General features: G+C 45.1%; 1 protein-coding gene across 1 annotated transcript in view; it reads right to left on the bottom strand.

Moving 5' to 3' along the window:
• ADAMTS16 (ADAM metallopeptidase with thrombospondin type 1 motif 16) overlaps positions 1-24,159 on the bottom strand; it is an 89,916-nt gene that overhangs the window by 55,641 nt on the left and 10,116 nt on the right. The window contains exons 4-9 of the mRNA XM_053397234.1: positions 19,166-19,442; positions 17,419-17,618; positions 14,249-14,332; positions 11,005-11,164; positions 9,177-9,282; positions 8,521-8,658 (exon numbers count right to left, since the gene is read on the bottom strand). Of these exons, the coding sequence (XP_053253209.1) occupies positions 8,521-8,658; positions 9,177-9,282; positions 11,005-11,164; positions 14,249-14,332; positions 17,419-17,618; positions 19,166-19,442 (965 nt within the window). The remainder of the gene's footprint in view (positions 1-8,520; positions 8,659-9,176; positions 9,283-11,004; positions 11,165-14,248; positions 14,333-17,418; positions 17,619-19,165; positions 19,443-24,159) is intronic.

The following is a 24,159-nucleotide window of genomic DNA, read 5'->3' as shown; positions in this document are numbered from 1 at the left end:
TGTTGAAAAACAAGATGAGCACATCCTGGGGATATCAGACGCGTGAGTGGCTGAGTCTAACATTAACCCATTCTCCTAAAATAAGTTCCACCATACAGGCATCACTAAATGGGATGAGATCTTCTGCTATTAATAGTGGAAGAACGACAGAACAACGTGGTCAACGCTATTAGTGTGACTGAGAGAAATTTAGCACAGCAGGATTCTATACAGAACTTCTTAGCATTGCAACACAGCATCCATCTAACAAATGACAGAAAAGCAAGTCAACACAAAAACTTAATACAAGCTCATTCACTGAATGCTTGTGGTTTTCAGAAAGCTGAGCAGATCCCTGTTACGGGTGCATCTGTTAAGAAATGCATAGTCATCTACCAGTGCTTCACTCACATGGAAGTTGATTCCATTTTCACAACATTTTCCTGTCTGTTAATCCCCACATTATATTTGAGAATTCACACGATGTAAAAGCCACCTTTGGAACCACAGTAGAATCTAGCACAAGTTTATCACTTATTTCCTTATTAATTGCAAAAGGGTTTTTTGCGTGTTCAGACCCTGAAACCTCCCCCCTAAATAAATTCACACACGAGTCAAATTTTTGGTTTGGTTTTTGGCAGAATTTAGGCCACAACCTTATTGATTACAGAAAGTGAGTGGCTGCATAGGCTCTGGTTCAACTAGCTCCCTGCCATGCAGGTAGCGCTGACCCAGGGTTCCAGCATAGGTCAGCCAAGGGTGAACACCTGGATAAGCGGAAAGCTGGGAACGGGCTAACTCCACCACCCAATTGTCCCCCTGGACTCAGGCACGGGCACAACCCCCTCTCAGGGGTTGACCAAACCATCGAGTCCCTGGATTCCTTTAACGGAATACCCTTCACATAGGGATGGCGAGAGCGTTCTCCCATCCCTATCACCCGAACCAGAGCCTATCCGCAACCTTACAAGTTGTGACGATTTGTTACGCGGCAGGCGAAACCCAAATGACGACAGCCAATCCACCAAGTGGGGGAAATTCCTGCTGTGTCCCTGTCCCAATGACACACGACACACGACAGCATAGCAAGGTCAAGCGCAAAGCCCTAAAAGTTGGGAGAGGTGGGCGGGTGTTCCGAATGTATGTGCCAAAAGAGGAAGCTCTGGGTCACGTGCATGGGCATAAATAGGTCCCTTGAACCATTTGGACTGCGTCCCATTGGCCAGATTGTACCCAGCTTCAAGGGAGCTACCAATCGGGTGTTGAGGCTGACCAATCGTACCCACCCACAACACAGGGTGTCGGCTTTCCGGGTCTCACAGCAATACGTGCCCTCTTTAAGGGAGGACCCGATTTACCCCCTGGAAGCAAATACAGTAAGCCCACAACTTGTGTGGGGGTTATGTTCTGGGGATCATGCCTAAAGCCAAAATCACATATGGTCATAACACATTGGGTACAGTACTGAATAGGATTGCCTAAGTATTTTTTTTCCGGACGCCCGCCTCTCTCTCTCTTTCTTTCTTTCTTTCTTTCTTTCTTTCTTTCTTTCTTTCTTTCTTATTTTTGCCAAGCACGTGAAGCTGAATGCGCACAAATTAAATGCATGTAAGTTGTGGGCTTTACTGTAACATGGAAATAAGCACTAAATTTGCACCATGTTCCACTATTGTTCCAGATGTATGTTTTATATCATGTGAATACTCAAATATAAGGCAGAACGTAGCAATTAGGAAAACGGAATAAACTGCGATGTGAACGCAGCCCCAAAGTAGTGAAATTCTTTGTCGAGAGATACAGGTTCAAATCTCCACATAGCCACAAAGGTCACTAGGTGACCTTGGGACAGTCACATTCTCTCAGCCTAACCTGCTTCACAGGGTTGTTGTGAGGGAAAAATAGGAGCATGTGGAGAGAACCATGTATGGTGCCTTGAGCTCAAACCCACAGCCCTGAGATTAAGAGCATCATGTTTTGAGGAAATCCTTTAACAAGTGAAGTGTAAACCTTCTTGATTAAAAATTGTTTGGGATAAGCTTTCTGACTCTTATCTTACCTAAGCAAACACTAGTTAGTAAAATGGAGTAGAAAAGTTGAGTGGACGCCCCTTGCCACGAATCCTAGAGGAGGCAGAGCATTAAAACATATTCCTGTTTTTGGGGGACAGGAGGCGGGCACATGTGGAGGATTCCCTGGTCCTGAATGGGGCAATTGTGCCCCTGAAGGACCAGGTGCGCAGCCTGGGAGTCATTTTGGATTCACAGCTGTCCATGGAGGCGCAGGTTAATTCTGTGTCCAGGGCAGCTGTTTACCAGCTCCATCTGGTACGCAGGCTGAGGCCCTACCTGCCCGCGGACTGTCTCACCAGAGTGGTGCATGCTCTAGTTATCTCCCCGTTGGACTACTGCAATGCACTCTACGTGGGGCTACCTTTGAAGGTGACCCGGAAACTACAAGTAATCCAGAATGCGGCAGCGGCTGCCAAGACCACATAACATTGGTCTTGAATGACCTACATTGGCTCCCAGTACGTTTCCGAGCACAATTCAAAGTGTTGGTGATGACCTTTAAAGCCCTAAACGGCCTCGGTCCAGTATACCTGAAGGAGTGTCTTCACTCCCATCGTTCTACCCAGACACTGAGGTCCAGCGCCAAGGGCCTTCTGGTGGTTCCCTTGCTGCAAGAAGCCAAGTTACAGGGGCCTTCTCGGTAGTGGCACTGACCCTGTGGAACGCCCTCCCACCAGATGTCAAAGAGAAGAACAACTACCAGACTTTTAGAAGACACCTGAAGGCAGCCCTCATTAGGGAAGCTTTTAATGTTTAACAGACTACTGTATTTTAATACTTTGTTGGAAGCCACTTTGTTGGACGCGGGTGGCGCTGTGGGTAAAACCTCAGTGCCTAGGACTTGCCGATTGCATGGTCGGCGGTTCGAATCCCCGCGGCTGGGTGAGCTCTCGTCGTTCGGTCCCAGCTCCTGCCCACCTAGCAGTTCGAAAGCACCCTTAAGTGCAAGTAGATAAATAGGGACCGCTTTATAGTGGGAAGGTAAACGGCGTTTCCGTGTGCTGCATGTTAGGATATTTCCGTTCCACCTTAAAAGGGAGCAGGATGTTTGTATAACAGCCTGCGTAGTTTCCTGTCTCACAGGATGTTTATGTTGTAAGTTCCTTTCGTTTTAGGCTGTTTTGCCTGAGCAGTCGGAGCAGACGGTCATGCCTTCTTTGTTCTGACCAACGCCTAATAAATTGTAAATATGCATGTTCTGCTCTCATGCTGTGCAACTTCTGTTGTGTGAATTCTGCTGATAGAGTGTGCACAAGTCCAAGAATGTGGCTATCTTTTCTTGAGGCTTCGTGTCGCTATAATTGCTAGATACTGCGTGACTAAGGGAGGTCGATGGATCGTCCGGCACCGAGCTTGGGGGCTCAGATGGACTTTATCTCCCTGGCAGTATCCCAACAACAGGTTATGGGCCCAGATTCACGGCACTTGCAGAAGAGTAAGACAGCGACAGACTGCTGAAAGGTATGTGCTGGGAAAGTGAAAGCAGAGGCTTTTCTGTTTGCCGCGGAAGAAGTCTTTGATGTCCGGCAAAACTAATTGGCCTGGGAGCCGAGCCAGAGGCATCGTGATTTATGAGCTGCCAAGATAAGAAGTCTTTGGAGGCATAACGGCTCACGTAAAAAGCTGGAATGGAGTTTTTCCAAGCTTCAGAGGCCACTGAGTGCCCAAAGTTAAATCGGCACAATTATCAGACCTGGGCAAAATGGTGTGAGAGTTTGCTGCGTCAGTTTGGAGTCTGGCATACTATATCAGAAGCCACTCCAGTTCCTCGGACAGAGAAATGGCAGGCCCAGGATTCGAAGGCCGTGGATATTATAGTCTTATCCGTCTCTCTGGAGGAAATAAAGACGCTTGCTGGAAATCTCACGGCACGTGACATGTGGGATGCTTTGAAAAAGGCCCACCAGCCAATAATCCCAGCCCAGTGTTTGAAAGCATCGGAGGTCCTGGCTGTTTCCCAGAATGCTAGTGAATGCAGGGATGCTGAGGGCACCGGTTGCAAGCTGCAGGGGGAGCAGACTATAACGTCATCCCAGGCAGCATTCCAGCCTCCAGGGGGAGCCAAGGAGTCGGCAGCTGAGAGCTCTGTTTCTCGTGAGAACCAAGGTCAGAGCCTTTGCAGAGGCCGGAAGACCAGATGTAAACAGAGCAAGATGCTTGCAGGTGGCCAGGAGCAGGGGGGCAAGTTGCAAAAGCCCACGCCAGTGGAAAACAAGGCTATGTTTGCTGGCACAGCTCCACCAAAGGCTAAAGGCACGTCTGATGGCCAGGAGCAGGGGGGCAAGTTGCAAAAGCCCTCGCCAGTGGAAAACAAGGCTATGTTTGCTGGCACAGCTTCACCAAAGGCTAAAGGCAAGCTGCAAAAGCCCATGCCGGTGGGAAACAAGGCCAAGGCCAGGTTTGTTATTGACTCTGGGTGCTCGCACCATCTCACCAAAGACCGCCATCTGTTCATCTCCTTCACACCTCAAGATGGAGAGGTCCAGCTGGCTGATGGAAGGACTTTGCAAGCTACAGGAGTTGGGACTGTGAAACTTGCTAGTCTGCATACAACCATCAAAGATGTACTTTTTGTTCCAGGAGCTGCGGACAATTTGATTAGTGTACCACAGCTGACTGGGCGTGGTTTTGAGGTTTCCTTCAAGAGGACTGTCTGTGTCATCAGAAAAGGCAAAGAGGACATTTTGCATGCAAAGTTGGTGGATGGTTTGTTCTGTCTAACTTATGATGACAATGCTGTTATATCTAATGCTGATACTTGTTGTGTTGCACAAACTAACAAGGTTCTTCATGCAGGATGCATTCATGATGCACATCGAAGATTTTGTCACCTCTCTTGGCAAGCGCTAGCCAAGATGCCTGAGTTGGTTGAAGGTTTGGACATCAAACCTTGTAAATATCACATGAAATGTGTATCTTGTGCAGAGAACAAGGTGAAGGTTGCTCCAAAAGGCAAGGAGTCTAGCAGGCAGGCTTCCAAACCCTACCAGCTAGTTCACGCAGACCTGGTAGGTCCTCTAGCGCCCTCTTTGGGTAGAGCAAGGTACTTCATGGTTCTAATTGATTCTTTTTCCAGGTACATTCATGTGTTTGTGCTCGAGCAGAAATCGCAAGCATTTCCTAGGTTCAAGGCATTCTGTGCTTGGTTGGAGAATGCTCATGGTAAACGTATTGGGTGTCTGTTTACTGATCGGGGCGGGGAGTTCACTTCTCAGCAGTTTGAAGCTTTCCTGACTGAGAAGGGAATCCAGCATGATTTGTCAACGCCCAGATCGCCATGGATGAATGGGCTTGCGGAGAGAGCAAATCAAACGTTGCTGCAAGGCATAAAAACCTTGTTGCATGATGTCAATCTCCCTGAGAAGTTTTGGGGGGAGGCTCTGGCGAATTTTGTTTACACTTTTAATCGCAGACTGTCATCACCTATAGGCTGCACTCCCTATGAGAAGATGTTTGGTAAGAAACCTAATGTCAAGCACTTGAGAATCTTTGGTTCTGACATGTGGGTGCACACCCCACAAAGCAACAAGCTTGGGAAGCGTGGGGCACATGGTTTGTTCATGGGGTACGAAAAAGGTGCATACAGGGTATGGATGACTAACTCTAAATCCATAAAGTTCACAAGGAGTGTTGAGTACAATCCTAAGTGGGGGGAAAATGTGGGAATTTTCCAGAGTTACCCAGAGGAGGATGAAGGTGATGTGAAGAAAGCAGATCATGCTGAGAAAGCTGAGGAAACTGAGGATGAGGATGATGATGATGATAATGATGATCAGAGTTCGGATTCCAGTTCAGTGGGCGGCGCTGCTGCTGCTGTCAGTGACAGTGATGACACAGCAGACTACAAGAGCGCAAAGGCCTCAGTCAGACCATCTGATGAGTCTGACAATGAACTGGAAGAACCACTGTTCACCATTGGTCACTTTTCTCCTAAGAAGGAGGAGATGAGTCCAGAAGACTTGCGTCTGGTTTGCAGGTCTGAAAGGGCGACCAAAGGCAAACCTCCAAAGAGATTTGCTGATGAGTTTGCTAAGATGGCAACTGCTGTTCTTAGTAGCTCAGAGAAGGTGTGGGAACCTTCAAGCTTCAAAGAGGTCCAGGAGTTAACCTCTAAAGATGCTGAGCCTTGGCTTAATGCCATGAAGGCTGAAGTTGATTCCTTGAACAGGAACCAAACTTGGGAACTGGTACCGGTAGTCCCAGGGATGAGACTGGTTGGCAGCAAATGGGTCTTCAAGGCCAAGACAGACCAGAATGGCAAGGTTGTCAGACACAAAGCCAGATTGGTTGCCAGAGGTTTTTCACAGGTACCAGGGCAGGATTACCACGAGACCTACTCACCCACGGTCAAATATGAGAGCATTCGGCTGATGCTCAAGATCGCTGCGGAGGAGAAAATGCATGTTTCCCATCATGACATAAATACAGCTTTTTTGTACGGGATTTTGGGGGAGGAGCTGTACATGCTTCCACCTGACGGGATGCAGATACAGAAGGGAATGGTCTGTAAACTGCGGAAATCCTTATATGGTCTCAAGCAGAGTGCCAGGTGTTGGAACACAAAACTCACTGAAACGTTGCTTTCTCTAGGTTTTCACCAGGGCAAAGCTGATCCGTGTGTGTTTGTCAAGGAGGAGGGGCAAAACAAACTGTATTGTTTATGTTTTGTTGATGATCTTCTGATGTTTTGGAAGAATCAGGCTTTCTACCAAAGCACCCTAGCTCAGCTGAAGGAGCACTTTGACATGAAGGATCTTGGTGAGGTATCCAACTATCTTTCTCTGCAGGTGGAGAGGGACCAAGCAGGTAATTTTCTGGTACACCAAACACAGAAAATTACTGATGTATTAACCAGGTTGAATTTGGTTGATGCAAACCCAGCAGACACACCGATGGTGACAGGTTACCAGGTAGATAGTACTGCTGAAGCGTTTTCTGACACAACGCTGTACAGATGCATTCTAGGCAAGTTGAATTTCATTGCTAGATGTTCGAGACCTGACATTGCTGTAAGCACTAACCTGCTTAGCAGACATGCTAACAATCCTACTGTTCAGGATTGGAAAGCTCTGAAGCGCATAGCCCGGTATTTGAAAGGGACTATGCACTACAGGCTGAGGTTCACCAGTCAGAAGACTGGAGGTCTTGAAATCTTTGCAGATGCAAGTTTTGGAAGTGACACCACGGATGGTACAAGCACTTCTGGAGTATGCTACATGTACAACCACTGCCTGTTTGACTGGTTGTGCAAAAAGCAGACAACAGTTAGCCTAAGTTCCTGTGAAGCAGAACTCAATGCTCTGTCATTTTCACTCATGGATTGTGAATGGTTGATGCAACTGTTTAAGGACATTGGGGTTTCTGTGAAATGTCCTATACAAGTGTATCAAGACAATAGATCTTGTTTGGCTTTGCTGAACTCAGAGAGTTGCAAGCAAAGGACCAAGTACTTGCAGATTAAGCTACATCGTGCAAGAGAGTGTATTCAGAAAGGACTCATTCAGGTGTCCTACATGCCAGGAAATGAAATTCCTGCTGATCTGTTGTCTAAGGTTGTTAACAGAGAACAACTTAAGGTTTACGCACAAAGGTTGCAATTGGGTTGAACCACAGGTACTACAGGTTACACGGAAAGGGGGAGGATGTTAGGATATTTCCGTTCCACCTTAAAAGGGAGCAGGATGTTTGTATAACAGCCTGCGTAGTTTCCTGTCTCACAGGATGTTTATGTTGTAAGTTCCTTTCGTTTTAGGCTGTTTTGCCTGAGCAGTCGGAGCAGACGGTCATGCCTTCTTTGTTCTGACCAACGCCTAATAAATTGTAAATATGCATGTTCTGCTCTCATGCTGTGCAACTTCTGTTGTGTGAATTCTGCTGATAGAGTGTGCACAAGTCCAAGAATGTGGCTATCTTTTCTTGAGGCTTCGTGTCGCTATAATTGCTAGATACTGCGTGACTAAGGGAGGTCGATGGATCGTCCGGCACCGAGCTTGGGGGCTCAGATGGACTTTATCTCCCTGGCAGTATCCCAACACTGCGCTGGTGCTGGCTCGCCAGAGCAGCTTCGTCACACTGGCCACGTGACCCGGAAGTGTCTTCGGACAGTGCTGGCCCCCGGCCTCTTAAGTGAGATGGGTGGACAACCCTAGAGTCAGACACGACTGGCCCATACGGGCAGGGGTACCTTTACCTTTACCTTTGGAAGCCACCCAGAGTGGCTGGGGAAACCCAGCCAGATGGGCGGGGTATAAATAATAAATTGATATTGTTATTGTTATTATTCCCTCTAATTTTTGTTATGCTCCATATAGTGAGAAATCCACTATCCCAAGAGATCTATGAATGTTATCTATCTGCACTGGTATACTGAGCCACAGGTAAGTTAAAACATCCAGATTTCTCTTTATCAAAAGTGGGGGGGGGGGGAGGAAAGTTTTCAGTGACTCAACTCTCATTTCCATAACATGCATACCTTAGAAATTTGTAGAGATACTGACGGCTACAAGCTGACCAGGAGAAGACCCCATTGTGTCCTGCCAGTGTGGGTGACATGATGTTACCTTCAGACTTTTTGCAAATATTTCCCTCTCCATCATGGATCATGCCAAAGCTGCAGGAGTAAAAAACGATTAACTTGCATTCTCCCTATATAAATACTGCCTAATAATACCAGCACTCTGAACTGCAAATTCATAAGATAGCTTTCTCTGTTGTGCCCCATTTTTAATCCTGACAAGTTTTTAGAAAAAACTATCAATTAAGGACTCTTTTGAAAAGTATTCCCTCTGAATACTTTTACCCAATATGATGCTTCACATAGGGTGATAGTCCCAGCCATTGTTCCAGCCCCCAAAGCCATAGAATCTGAACTCTGAAATGCTGAGCAGATGAAACACGAAGGCAAACAAGCAGACCTAAATTACGATATGTTTGTTTGGAAGATCATATCACAGTTTGAATTCAAACCACAGTTTGCTCAAACAGTTATTTGGCTTGTCACCAGATATTTAACTGAAGCACAATGAATTTCTACTTCACCTGTTAGAAAGGATGCTGGAAACAAACAAACAAACAAACAAACAAACAAATATCTAGTATCTCTTTCCAAATATATGCATACAAACTTACTTGTGTCCAGACTCATGAGCAATAGTAAATGCCAGACCGAGACCAGTATCTTCATTAACTGTGCAGCTGCGATATTTACTGCACATTCCATTTATTGGAGCAAATCCTGGTAAATTAAACGTAAAGGAAGGGGAAACAGCATTCATTAGGAAATTGTCTTTGTGAATGTTAGTTTAACAAATACCAAAAAAGAAAATACAAAAGAACTTGGTCTGTTGGCTTCAAAATGCATACGCAATACTTGGGTTTTTGCAAAGTAGACTGTTGCTGCCAGCGTCACACAGCTCCCATGTTGTGATACGAATTAGAAAGGAACTGCTTTCTCTGCTTTTATGTATCTCAGTGCACAACTGGATCCCTGCTCTCTCTCTCTCTCCCACACCCACACCCTGAGCACACCACCAATTCCTGACCAGAGGTATTGGCAGAGCTATTACACTGGATAACAAAATAGAGGCATCTCTCCCCCATCACCTGAATATTGCAAAACCCATGGCAAACATCTGATAGCTTGTGATGGTTGTGTTTAATTCCAGCATTTATCACACCGATGTCCTGCCCTGAGGAATCAAATGGGTATACACTGAGAGGCGGTATGGTTTTGGACTACAGAACCCCAGTTTATTTATTTATATATTCCATTGTTCTCTGAGAAGCTCCAGGAAAACGGGGGGTGGGTGGGACAGAAGATCCCTGTTCAACATCAACCCTCAAATTCTATTCCTACAGATGCCCGTTGGTTTGCAACTATTCCACCACTGTTGGCATTTGTGGGGCATGGTGGGTAGCAATTCTCAGAGGGCAAGATAGCATAAGGTTACCAGATTTTTTTCAAAGAATCCAGGGACACTTTTTTTTCTTGAAAAGAGAAAAAAAGGTTATCTTTTAAAAAGAAAATTAAGAAGTAATATCTTCTCTTCTGTGGTCTCCTCGGTCCCACGGCCTTCCTCTTGGCCCCGGCCTCCTCTTTTGGAGCGATAGCCACCGTGGAGTAGGCTAGGGTCGGGCCTCGGCTTGGCCATGCATCCTTGCCCTCTCAGTGCTCTCCTACCTCTCTTCCTCAGCTGTGGCATGGCAAGGTCGGAGCTCCCCCTTTTTTCTCTTTCCTCTTTCTTTCTATTCCTTTTCCTCTCCCCTCCTTCTCCCTGTGTCAGCTCCAAGGTTTTCCTGGCCCCAGAGAGCTGCTGGGCAGTCGGCCGGGTGGCCAGGCACTCCCAGCTCAATTTGGGTCATGCGTGCGGGGTGTGTGTGTCAGCGGTTCCCCCAGTTGACGCGCCGAGCGTCCCTCGTTCCCCCTCGGCAGTGGCAGCGGCAGTCTCAGCAGCCCAGAGCCAGCCTGGTAGCGCAGTTGGCTCTGGCTGGCTTCAGGAGCTGCTCGCTGCTGTGACACCCGCCATTTTGATTCGCCAGAAGTCTCCATATGACGTGTCTTGTGCCGTTGAACCAATCACGCAACATTCATTCCCTACTAATAAATCTACAACACTTAAAATAAAAACCCGGGGACATTAAATGAAATCCGGGGACATTCTGGGGACGGATTTTGTCCGGGGACAGATTTGTAAATCTGGGGACTGTCCCCGGGAAACGGGGCTGTCTGGTAACCATAAGATAGGGTCTAGGAACCTTCAGTTGCTAGAGTGTACTCATGCCAGTCAGTTGTGAAATAATAGGGCCAATACGTGTTAAGTGTCAAGACTTAAACCAGACACTGGATTTTAGGTATTTAGCACCATCAGCAAAATACATTGATTTTGCCAAGGCCTTTAAGAGCAGGGGTTAATGCTTCAGCAGCGATGACCACAGTAGGTTGCCAGCAAGGACTCACCTAACGTATCACATGGCTCGTTCTTCCAGGAACATATATCTAGGCCGGTAAGCAAAATTGCATGGTCATGGCGGCTCCCATCCTTCCCCATCAGCCCGGATTGCCACTGACAAAAACTACTCAGGGTATGGTCAGCGTGGTGATTGATCACGAGCCCTGGCTGAACGGAAGAGTCAAACAGAAGAAAAAGTCCAATGGGAACCGGGAATGAGATTTAGTTTTGTAGCTGTGGGCAAGTTGATAAAAACAAGCAGGAGTTTAAAGGGAAAGACACAGTCTCGGAGCCTGGCTTGGCCTTACCACCATGTCCCTGGCCCCCTCGCTGAATGGCCGCTTGGCCACAGCTTGCTCATTCCTTGCACAGATGGTGAACAGAGGAAGGGAGGGTCCCTGGACGTTTGACAGCCTATTGATCCCTGCGCCACCACTGTGACTGCTTTCCCGCTGCCACCAACCCGTTTCTCTCAGGTACACACAGAGTCCAGACAGTTGTTAACATTAAATCAAATAAGCAAGTTTATTTTATAAGCCTTAACAAGTTTATGGTTTCAGATAATTTTTCTTGTCAGTTTCTTAATCTTAGTTTCTATACCGGCTTATACCTTTCCTAGTAACTGCTAACTGATTATCCCAACTGTCTATCTGACTCCTCCTATCAGTTTCTCTCACTCCCTCACAATACTACTCGACCAGCCCACAGACGTATCCTGCCTCTTCCTTCTCCAACTCCCAACTCTCAACTGACTTCCCAACAACTCCAACTCTAACTCTAACTCCTCCCCTTGGGTTCCCACTGGCCAATCACTTCACACTCATTTATCCCTTTCCTTATGACCCACCTAGGAGAGCAAACGCCACAGCGGGCAAGGGGTGACCCCAGTGTGGCCTGGCCTGGCACTCCTCTCTGCGGGTGTCAGGTGGATTCGTCCTCCAATTTGCCAGCTGGGCTTCTTCCTTTGTGGGCTGGCAGGAGGCACAGTGTGGCCCCACTTGGCTCCAGTGGCAAGGGCTGGTGGAGCAGGCTCCGTTCACCCTCTGCATCCTGCCCGGAGTGTGCGCACACCCTGGGCATTGGCACTACGATGCTGCTCTTTATCTCTCAATCAGAGCAAACCGCAATTTGGGTTTTCCCCCAATTGTCATTTGCTCTGACCTCTCGATCAGTGTTCTTCAGTTGTACCTTGGAAGTCGAACGGAATCCATTCTGGAAGCCCGTTCGACTTCCAAAATGTTTGGAAACCAAAGTGCAGCTTCTGATTGGCTGCAGGAAGGTCCTGCAGCCAACTGGAAGCTGCAGAAGCCCCTTTGGACGTCTGGCTTCCAAAAATAGTTTGCAAACCGGAACAGTCACTTCCAGGTTTGTGGCTTTCAGGAGCCAAAACGTTCTGGAACTAAGCTGTCCGAAAACCACAGTACGACTGTATATGCTATATGAACTGTGGTATCCAAATTTGAAATATATTGTATGTCATCATTAAACATAAGCACTGGAGGACAGTATGAATCTTAGCTCTAGGTTCCTCTTTAGAAAAAAACAACAAGGGAGAGGAATACGGGTTCCAAAATATCAGAAACAGGTTGTAAATATCATTTAAAATAAATCATAATATTGTATCTGAAGATATAATTATGTTTGTCCAATATTTCTTCCTACTTTTTACAAAATCTGTTATCTGACATAATAACAGGAACAAAGGATAAAAGTAAAGAAAATCAGCAAAGCCTGATTGGACTATGAGTACCCAATGGACAGGATTGGGTCCAAAGTGTTCACATAACCTCTACTGACCAAGAAGTAAACTCCCTTTGAATTTAACAGAATTTACTTCTGAGTAGGCAAGGTTAGAATTATGCTGTAACTAACTAAAAGCTGCCCTTATAAAATTAACAAGTACTAACTGTTCCTTTAACTCCCTTTGCTGCAAAAGAAAGGATTGTAAGCGGTGGCGCAGTAAGCAACAGATTTACAATTAAGGAGCAGCAATTTTTAAGCATAAGATGTAAAGGAAAATTATATCACAGGTGTAAGATCAAAAGATTACTCTCCTTACTCTTTTCATGTTGGACGTGGTCCAAGCACGAAAAGCTAAACATTCAATGTAATTAACCTGTCACTTAAGGAGTCCTGATCGCTCAGCACATAAAATGAAGCATTACATTGCTAGTAGAGCGTTCTGCTGCACAGGGGTTTGGAGACAACTCAAAAACAAAAAAGGAAAGAGGCAAGTAAATGAAGGGAGAGTAGGCTTTCATGTCCCTGTCAACACAATTGTAACAGCTGGAATAGTGAGGATCGAGAGCTGTTCTTGCGGGGCTCAATGTAGGAACGATACAGGGTTCTGTATCCTCACGTATGGAGTTTTTAAGTGCTCCCTTAAGTGGTTAGTTTAGAAGCGCGTTCCAAATCAAAGTGTGTCTAGTGGAGTTAGGCACACATGGTTGGGGACTGGGAGTGAGCTGAGAGTTCATATTGAACCTCCATTCTTACACACATCATTTCTCCATCATTTCTAATCATCGGTATGGGTCCTCTATACCTGAAGGAGCGTCTCCACCCCCATCGTTCAGCCCGGACACTGAGATCCAACGCCGAGGGCCTTCTGGCGGTTCCCTCATTGGGAGAAGTGAGGTTACAGGGAACCAGACAGAGGGCCTTCTCGGTAGTGGAGCCCACCCTGTGGAACACCCTCCCTTCAGATATGAAGGAAATCAGCAGCTATCCTATCTTTAAAAGACATCTGAAGGCAGCCCTGTTCAGGGAAGTTTTTAATATTTAATGCTGTATTGTTTTTAACACTTGATTGGGAGCCGCCCAGAGTGGCTGGGGAAACTCAGCCAGATGGGCGGGGTATAAATAATAAATTATTATTATTATTATTCTCGCGACATTGTGGTTAACCACGGTCCACACTAAGCATGGGTTGCTTAGAATTGAGCCAGTTAACAATGCTCACTAAAAATCAACCCCTGATTAGAACTGAGCATGGAGTTGGCACAACTCTCAGCCTTGGGGAAAACACAGGGAAATCTGAGCTTGAAAAGGAGAGGGTTGGTGGAAGATGGCGTCATGGCGGCTTGAGTCCGGGCTTCCACCAGCCAGAGTTTAGTTGCTTCACTCTTGCGAAACCATTTCTGCCATAAATCTGACAGACTAAACTTTGACAATAATGAGTGGGGGCCTCTAATAGTAAAATGATGTTTAATTATTCAGCTTCAAAGAAAACGGTGCAATATTCGCGGTTACCTGTTCTTCTTCCAAAAGTATCAAGCCAACAACTGCGATATTAATATTTCCTCCAATGGTTCTGTCTCTGAACAAAGCAGAAACCTAAGAGGAAATACCAAAAATGAAAGCTGATGAAGCCAATGCAGTACCATCATCTGCCGTGAAAAATTAATTATCTTTATTATTTGATTTATATACCGCTTATATGCCAAAATGGGGCCTAAGCAGTTTACAACTATAAAATCAACACGTAATCAAAATACAGTGGTGCCTCGCAAGACGAAATTAATTCGTTCCGCAAGTTTTTTCTTCTTGCGAGTTTTTCGTCTTGCGAAACACGGTTTCCCATAGGAATGCATTGAAAATCAATCAATGCGTTCCTATGGAGACCGTCCGGGGACAGAGGGGAAGCGCCGCGCGCCTTCCCCTCTGTCCCCGGACCTGTTTTAAAGCAAGGGGCAGCGTGCACGCCTTCCCCTCTGTCCCCGGAGATTGCGGGGTTGGCAACGGGGAGAAGCGATCTTCTCCCCGCCGCCCCTTGCTTCAAAAGAGGTCCGGGGACAGCGGGGAAGACGCGCTGCGCTTCCCCGCTATCCCCGGAGCTTGCGGGAAAGCTTCGTTTTGCGAAGCAAGCCCATAGGGAAATGCGTCTTGCGAAGCGCCTAAGAAAACGAAAAACTCCTTCGTCTAGCGAGTTTTTTGTCTTCCGTGGCGTTCGTCTTGCGGGGTACCACTGTATACAATGACAAATCCATTGAGCATTAAAACATGCTCAATAAAAATATATAATAAGGCAAAAATTTAAAAGGTTTAACACTTAAAACAGTTAAAACACCAAAACCAGAAGCTCTCTTCAGGGAACCACTTGCCTAAACAGGTATGTCTTCAGGAGCTGGTGGGAGGTCAACACTGAGGGAGCCTCTTATATTTCAGAATTAGGGCTAGAATACAATCTATTGGTATCATACAAATGCCATGTTGCTGTCTCCTGCTTATGGAAAAGTGCTTGGAAATGTGCCCATTAAACAATGACTATATCTATCTATATATATATATATATATATATATATATATATATATATATATATATATTACTCTTGTAATGTATCTGGCCTATCAATGTTTATGCCACAATATGTTTACCTTTAATGTGCCACAGGACTCTTTCTTTTTGTTGTTGTTACACGTAACATCAGATTGTTGCAATTCTTTTGGGGTTTTTTTTTTAATGCAGTGTAATTTAACCAAGGGAAACGGGTGGCACTGTGAGTTAAACCACAGAGCCTAGGACTTGCCGATCAGAAGGTCGGCGGTTCGAATCCCCGCGGCGGGGTGAGCTCCCGTTGCTCAGTCCCTGCTCCTGCCAACCTAGCAGTTCGAAAGCACGTCAAAGTGCAAGTAGATAAATAGGTACCGCTCCAGCAGGAAGGTAAACGGCGTTTCTGTGCGCTGTTCTGGTTTGCCAGAAGTGGCTTAGTCATGCTGGCCACATGACCCGGAAGCTGTACGCCGGCTCCCTTGGCCAATAAAGTGAGATGAGCACCGCAACCCCAGAGTCATCTGCGACTGCACCTAACAGGCAGGGGTCCCTTAACCTTAAATTTAACCAAAGTCAGGTACTTAAACCCTACTGATTTCAAAGGGGGAGTTATGCACAAGATTGCTCCCTGAGCAACAGAACAAAAAGGCACATTAATGGTCGAAGGTGGCCTGGGGCCATTCTTTTCTTGTTTTCATTTATAATGTCTGCCACTTCTTTACTTCCTCCTTTTTACAACTATGTCGACATCCTGGATGCCCACACCCTGATAGTGATCAGAAAGCTCTTGATATTGTTCGCTGGATGCATGGATTGTCAGCCTAGCCGATGAGCCTCCTCCAACTAGACGCTGTGGCTCTTTCCCCAAGACATTTACACAGCCAAGGGAGGTGGTGGCCCTAGAAGTTTGGCAGCCCATGTAGCTGCCTAAGCTTGCTTCTATAACTGTTAAAGAAATTGGAGTTCTTGTTGGAAATACACTAAAAAGGATATACCAAGAGCTCAGGCCACAAGTTTCAATATAAGGAATAATTCCTACTCGAGAGTTGAAAAGAAAAACGTCTATATTCTGCTAAGAATAACAGTTTGAAGCTAATAGTAAATTTAAACACAACGTGTAAGTACGATAGTTTTAAGGTAAAACGTTTAACTTCCAACAGATTTATAGTCCTCAAAAAACCGAGCTGAAGAAGGCGTTTACTCCGAAACAGGGCCCTGTCCTGGTCACCACTACTGAGTCGTACATCTGATTCACACTCCGGATACTCCTTTTCGGCCCTATTTGATTCTTTATTCTTTATTCTGATTCTATATAATATGGACTCCTTTTGACTGCCATTGAGACTTGTACAAAATAATTGTTGTGTACTGGTATTTTATGTACCTTTATACTATATCACTGCATATTTGAAACTACACTATTTCTGTACTTAAACGTTTTACCTTAAAACTATCGTACTTACACGTTGTGTTTAAATTTACTATTAGCTTCAAACTGTTATTCTTAGCAGAATATACACGTTTTTCTTTTCAACTCTCGAGTAGGAATTATTCCTTATATTGAAACTTGTGGCCTGAGCTCTTGGTATATCCTTTTTAGTGCTTCTATAACTGTGCTGCCCCCAAAAGACATGCTCAACACTTTCGCTGCAATCAATGAGTCTTAAACGTGCTCAATTTTTGCCAGATCATATCCATACTTCAAAGGAGAAAGAAACCCATACAACATGCATCAAAGCAACCTCCCTCCTGGAAAACTGGTATGTGATTTCAGGGTTGCAGGGCACAAAACAATGTGCAACAAGGGCAACATTTGTGGTTCATTAACTTTTACTTCCATGTTGCACAGATCTCATCGCTCCACTCTCAGGAAAACTAAAGATTAACTAAGTCAGACATGCCACAAAGTATTAAGGCTATATACACTTTAGCGGCTTGAAACACAGTGAGGTCGTTTCCCCACAACCTGTGTTTGAAGCAGCTGTAAGGGTCATGGAGAGGGGTTGGGATGCCTCAGTCTCACTCCAGAAAGCATCTGAAGGGGTGAAGAAAGTACAAACTAGTGGCTGAACATGCTTATAAAGTGACAATATTCATTTTGGATCTGTATTCATCACCCAACGTGTCTCAAGAAAAAGGACTATCATACCATATTGAGTATAGTCAGGACGTACGTAGTGATATTGTCATGGCCATGGTTTTGCATCATCTTTTTGTCAACCACCACCAAGGTCTCAACATTCAGCTCTTTGCTCTTGTGAGCCTTCATAAGAGATCGTTTGCTTCGCAGTAGATATCTATATTCATCTGGCAGGATATAAGTGTCTCCATCTGGAGGCTGGGGCATATCTGCAAGAAGCAAGACAGGAGATGTCCAAGTAAAACTAAAGCTGTGTTTTTCACAGTGTAACATCAAATCAAAGAGCTAAACACGTGAACAGGATTATACTAGGCTCCCCAAAAGTAACTTCCATGTAGTTGGAAAGAATTATAGCAGAGCATGGCATCCATTTATAAGGCAGGAGAACACCTTGGTGTCTCCAGTTAAAGCAGGGGTAGCTAAGCTGTAGTACTTTAGATGTAGGTGGGCTACAATATCCCAAAACTATTGGCCATGCTGGCGGGGACCAAAGGAAGTCCAGCATCGTCCTGATGGCCACACCATAGCTACCTACAAGTTAATGGATCTCCTGTAGCAATGAAAGCCTTGTGCTGAGATCTCAGAGACCCACAGTCCTGGGAAGGGTCAAGTACGTGTGCCAAGAACTTAATACATTTCCAGAGGGCAGTGTTTACTGATATTTTTAAGCAACTCAACACCACTAAGGTTCTTAACATTCTGCTCCAACCCTTTCTTTCTCATTTAGTGTTTCATGCACACAGAACATTATTAATCATTCCTGTTTGATTTCCCATATACAGGTGTCACTGGAGAAATAGAGGATGGAGACAGGAACCACACTGCTCCACTCAGGTGCAGGGAACCTTTAGTAGTTCAATGTTCAATGTTGTTGAACTACAGCTTCCATCATCTCTGACCATTGGCCATGCTTGTAGTTCAGCAACAGTTAGAGGGCGAAAGGTTCTCCTCACCTGACTCCAGTAAATGTTAGCACCAAACCTGTTAGCTTAGGCAATGTTGCCAGAGGCTGCTGTGCACTTCTACACGGCCACTAACTTTGCAAAATTGTACAAAAACATTTACTTTTTAAGTCCTATTGATTTCAAACTGGTCCATTAAGTACACACCTACGTCTCTCCTGATTAAATAAATTTATTTATTAAAAAATATACTGTTTAATATAATACAAATCTCTAAGCAGCTTACCTTAAAGAATCAAAAACAATGAGACCTAAGGCATACTTTACATTGGCTGAATTGTGCCAAAGAAGTTTAGGAAGATACTGGCAAATATTTTGATTTGCACCTAACTAAATGTAACCGTTTTGAAAGACCTTACTAAAAGTTGAAGGACAGAACAAAGAACACAGTGATATGTTCATCCAAATCACCACTCACACAGTTAGGGAACAAACACCATGGTAGAGCTTAGTACCAGTCTTTTGTGTGCTAACTTTAGGAACAAAAAAAGTCAGAAGTGAAACCAGAACATGGCAACAGGCTGGGACTACAGGACTGATCAGAGGAGACTGCTTTCACAGTTGATGTCAAAGTTGGTTGAGGCAGACATGCAACACCAACATCCAACGTTTGGGTCCAAAGTGTTCACATAACCTCACTTCCTACCTCTTACTTGCCAGTAAGTAAGTACCTCTTACTTGCGAAGGTATTTGTTTACTGGAAAGGAACAACTGAACTGCAAATGAACCATCTTAACAACAGCTAAACAGACAGTGGAATTAACTCAGGTGGGGGAAACTGTGTCCTTACATACATTTCTTGCGCCTCCCACAAAAGTGCCGTTTTTGCCGCCGCTCAGAATTGCGATGATGGTGGGTCTCTTGAAAAACATGATTGTGAGCATCCACTTCCCTTTGCCTTTCATCATTCACAGTTACCTCATTATCAAATGCCAGCTGAGGCTCAGTAGATCTCTTATACAGTACGTGAGGGCGGTGACCGTGAGGAGCAGAGAAGTTGTGTTTAAGTGCAATATTTGGAGGTAGTGGTTTCAGCAAGTAATCAGTTTCCTGCGTCCTTATCAAGCCAGACTAGAAAGACAAAACACAATTAAAAAAGAGAACAGTGGCTTCCGATTGTCCTTCAGAAGATACTCCTTCCTTTTAGATATTTCCCTTTCCCACACTAAGCTCCCTAAACAAATCTTAATTTGTACAGCAGGTTTTTTAGACAACAGAGGTCCTTTGTAAACTTAACATTGGCTCCCTACAAATCAGGATCTGAAAACTAAAAAATCATTCTAGGGAGATGCACATTCCTTTCTCTAGATCAAATCCATCCTCTCCCCGCTCTTCCAAATTTCCTTTGGAATTTTAATAATAATTTAATTAAATCTTAACATTACATATACACCGATGCTAACTGTGCTTGGCAATGCTGGAGGTTTTTTGTGTTTGTAAACCAGAAATTGGAAACAGCCTCTGGGATCGATTCTCAGTTAAGTGAGGACATTAGCCTGGAGGAAACATAATGTTGAGGGACACCTGGAGTACTGATAGACTCATACAGACCTCCCTCTTCCCCTGTTGTGCAAATATTCACCCCCCCCATTTTTAGGGCTAAATATGGGAATTGTTTATGCGGGTGGTACTGTGGTCTAAACCACAGAGCCTAGGACTTGCCGATCAGAAGGTTGGTGGTTCGAATCCCCGCGACGGGGTGAGCTCCCGTTGCTCGGTCCCTGCTCCTGCCAACCTAGCAGTTCGGAAGCACGTCAAAGTGCAAGTAGATAAATAGGTACCGCTGCAGCGGGAAGGTAAACGGCGTTTCCGTGCGCTGCTCTGGTTCTCCAGAAGCGGCTTAGTCATGCTGGCCACATGACCTGGAAAAACTGTCTGTGGACAAATGTCGGCTCCCTCAGCCAGTAAAGCGAGATGAGCGCCGCAACCCCAGAGTCTTTCGTGACTGGACTTAACTGTCAGGGGTCCTTTACTTTTACCTTTTATGGGAATTTTTTAGTGCTGAGCTGAAAATTCAGTAAAGCAAACTTCTGGCTTGATTATTTTTTGTGAGGGGGTGAAAGTACTCCGAAACCCCTGATGAAGTAGGCTTATCTCCCTCCTCCCCACTGTCTATTTATTGGTGGAGGCACCCCACAGGCGGTCACTCCCCCCCCCAGCCCCAAATCCAACTAGGGTTGGGTGTAATATATTGGGTGAACCTGTCAATTTCAGTTTCTCTGAGTTACTCATTTTCCCCATCTTAAATTTGGTTCTGCACATTTGCATATCACCATGTGGGATTCACCTAGCAGGAGGTTGGCTGATATAGTCATATTTCTTACAATAGCTGTTCTTAATGACATGTTATTGTATCTGAATGATATTCTTTGCTCTGGAATTGCATGACGGAGGCACTATATGTATGGAGGGGAGGTGCAGACCCTCTAAGTGTCCCTATTATCCAGGGATGTCCCTGATTTAGAGAAGCCTTCCTGGTTTCTGATTTGTCCCACTTTCCCTTAGGACGTTCCTATTTTCATTGGTAGAAATGTTGGAGGATATGGAGTTATCCGACCCACCAAGCTGTCTGAAGGCAATCCTGTATAGGGCATTTTTTTAAAAAAATGTTTAATTTTTAAAAATGTTTTTATATATGTTGGAAGCTGTCCAGAGTGGCTGGGGCAACCCACTAAGATGTGTGGGGCATAAATAGTAAAATTATCATTATGGAATAGGATGCCCCTATTTTCACCAGAGAAATCTTGAAGTGTATGGAGGTGTGTAGAAGAAATTTAGCAGAACAACGTGAGGCCATGGGGATAGACTGTAGTACAGGCACACACACCCCTCACACTTACACACATCCCACTTGTGTGCAACTGCAGGTCACCACAAAATAACGAAATAAATAGATTAGCCTTCTTTCACTTGGGGCTGCTGCCCAGAAGTGAGCGAGGGAAGCTGTTATGTACTGAGTTGAATAGGATCCAAAATGCAGCAGTCTGATTGGTCCTAGAACAATAGGATCCAAAATGCAGCAGTCTGATTGGTCCTAGAACAATAGGATTCAGAATGCAGCAGTCTGATTGGTCCAAGAACAATGCAGCAGTATGATTGGTCTGCAGGAGCCACCCAATCCAGCTCCAGGTGGAAGTGAATCCACAACCTGATTGGCCTACAGGATAATCCCAGAATTAGCCAATCACGTGCAGCCCATTGTGTAAATAATGTATATAAAGCAGATATAGTGGGGGAACTTCCATTCCTCCTCACCACTATGAGCTGAATAAAGAGCATGAAATCCACTCTCGACTCCGAGTATATTTCAGAAGCCATGCTGGGCAGTGGGCCTGATCAAAGGACAGCTTGGCACATGAGTGTCTCACTCTCTTTCTCTCCTCCCCCCACACCCTCCCTATTAAAGTGGGGTGCTTCTCACTTTATGCAATTTCTCTTATGCGTGCAGGGGCCCAGAATGTAACCCCCACGTAAATGGGGGGATACCAGTATATTACATGCTTGGGAGAAGCCAAGACTGGATGCAAGGCTGTTGTTGCTCCATGTATAGTTCTGTCCTAAGAGAGATTTACTATATTATTATTATTATTGCAGTGGTACCTTGGGTTAAGTACTTAATTCGTTCCGGAGGTCCGTACTTAACCTGAAACTGTTCTTAACCTGAAGCACCACTTTAGCTAATGGGGCCTCCTGCTGCTGCCATGCCGCAATGTTGAAGGGGCCTGACATGAGTCACATGTTCATGAAGTCACATGCATTACGCATCACGTGTCCCAGCTTCAGTGGGCAGCTCCTCTAGAATGTGCCGTCTCCTCCAAATGTCACACACACAATGTGCGACATGAGTAACGTCACATGCATATTGGGGGCAACCTGGTGTCTTTGCATTTAATATTAAGCACCAGGGACGCGGGTGGCGCTGTGGTCTAAACCACTGAACCTCTTGGGCTTCCTGATCAGAAGGTTGGCAGTTCGAATTCCCATGATGGGGTGAGCTCCCATTGCTTGGTCCCTGCTCCTGCCAACCTAGCAGTTCGAAAGCACAGCAAAGTGCAAGCAGATAAATAGGTACCACTCTGGCAGGAAGGTGAACAGCATTTCCGTGCGCTGCTCTGGTTCGCCAGAAGCAGCTTAGTCATGCTGGCCACATGACCCGGAAGTTGTCTGTGGACAAACGCCGGCTCCCTCAGCCAGTAAAGCGAGATGAGCACAGAAACCCCAGAGTCGTCTGCGACTGGACTTAACGGTCAGGAGGTCCCTTTACCTTTACCAGGGAAATTGTAGCAACCAATTCATACAGAGATTCTAAAATGGAATTCATCACAGCACTAGAAACCCTACCAAAGGAAACAATTTTAATTTGGCAAAGCCAGAGGCTGGGTGAGCTAATAGTCTTTCCCACCACTATGATTTTATATTTCCTACTATAAGGCCAAGGGCTCATTTGCCCTCTGGGTCAAGCATGTAGTAGTCTCCAAAGGCTACCTCTGAAGGAACACCTCCTATGTGTTATTGTGTTGTCATATCAACTTACAAAACACCGCACAAAGGATTGTAGAGTGCTGTACTTACTAGCGTTTTTTAAAAAAACTTCCCAGAATATGGTAGCATGGAGGAAACCAGGGTAAAAGTAGAAAGTTTCATATGGGGGTGGGGGAGAGAACTAAATCAGGAACACCCAACTGGTGTTTGGGCCTTAAACCCATATTTCATCTGGAACAATTTTGAGAAAGCGCACAGGGCTTCCTATATTCCCAGTGGTTCCGGAAATGACACAGCAGATGAGTAGCTGCAGACAAGGGCTTATCCACACTTTCCAGGCACAGTTAATGCTTTAAAGCTTTGCGTATGAGTGCTCTCCCTCTTTCTCTCCCCCCCTCCCAAAGCCTTCCCTGCCAAAACCTGCTCTTTACTGCTGAATTGGAGCAAATGGCAATTCGCAGAAAACTCGACTTGCCGTTTGTTGCGCTTCAGCTTTAAAAAGCAGGTTTTTGTGGGGAAAGTTCATATATATATTTATTTTTATTTATGATTTTCAGTTTTATGCATTTCAATAACTTTACAATCACTTTAACATTTGAAAACTTGACTTCCTTCCCACTCTTTCTGCGGTACCTTAAATTTATTTTTTAAAATATTTTCTGCATATCTAAATTAACTTAATTTGCTCATCTACTTTAAATATATACTCTTATAAAACTGCACGTTATTACAATAATCCTGCCAATGCTCTTTGTGGGGAAAGTTCTGGGGTGAAAAAAACCAGCACAGACCTGTGCCCAGAAAGGGTGGGGCAAAAAGTAGGTTTGAGTCAATTGAAACGAATTTACTACTGGTTTCGTCAAAGCTTTTCAGAGTGGAACCAAAGGGTTCAGCTCATCCTTGCTCACAGCAAGATGAGAGAAAATCATGAATGACTGTTGGAAGCAAATTAACCCAGATATGCAAGATAAAAAAAGATAGGTTATAGTTTGGGGAGTTGGGCATAAAGGCGGATGCCATAGCTACCTGGCCAATATAGTGCTTTATGAGCATAATAAACAGCACAACAGTATATAATTACTGCTTCTTAGAGGTCCAAGTGCTAAGTGCTGAATACATCAAGGAAGAGTGTGTTTTGCTCAGTGCTAGAGAAGATCCAAATAATTTCAAAAAAGACAGCAGCCTTCATTGCTAACAATTAATTTCCCAACTTCTCAATGCAACTTTTTTTTCTTTTCCCTGCGCAATTTGCAAGCTTGCTTAATACTTGGTAATTTTTGGAAGGTGTTACACTAGTGCTGCTATT

This window comes from Podarcis raffonei, chromosome 7, assembly GCF_027172205.1.
Source record: "Podarcis raffonei isolate rPodRaf1 chromosome 7, rPodRaf1.pri, whole genome shotgun sequence".
Taxonomy (NCBI): domain Eukaryota; kingdom Metazoa; phylum Chordata; class Lepidosauria; order Squamata; family Lacertidae; genus Podarcis; species Podarcis raffonei.
The sequence above is the reverse complement of the archived record's forward strand: the minus strand, read 5'-3'. Positions and strand labels throughout refer to the sequence as shown.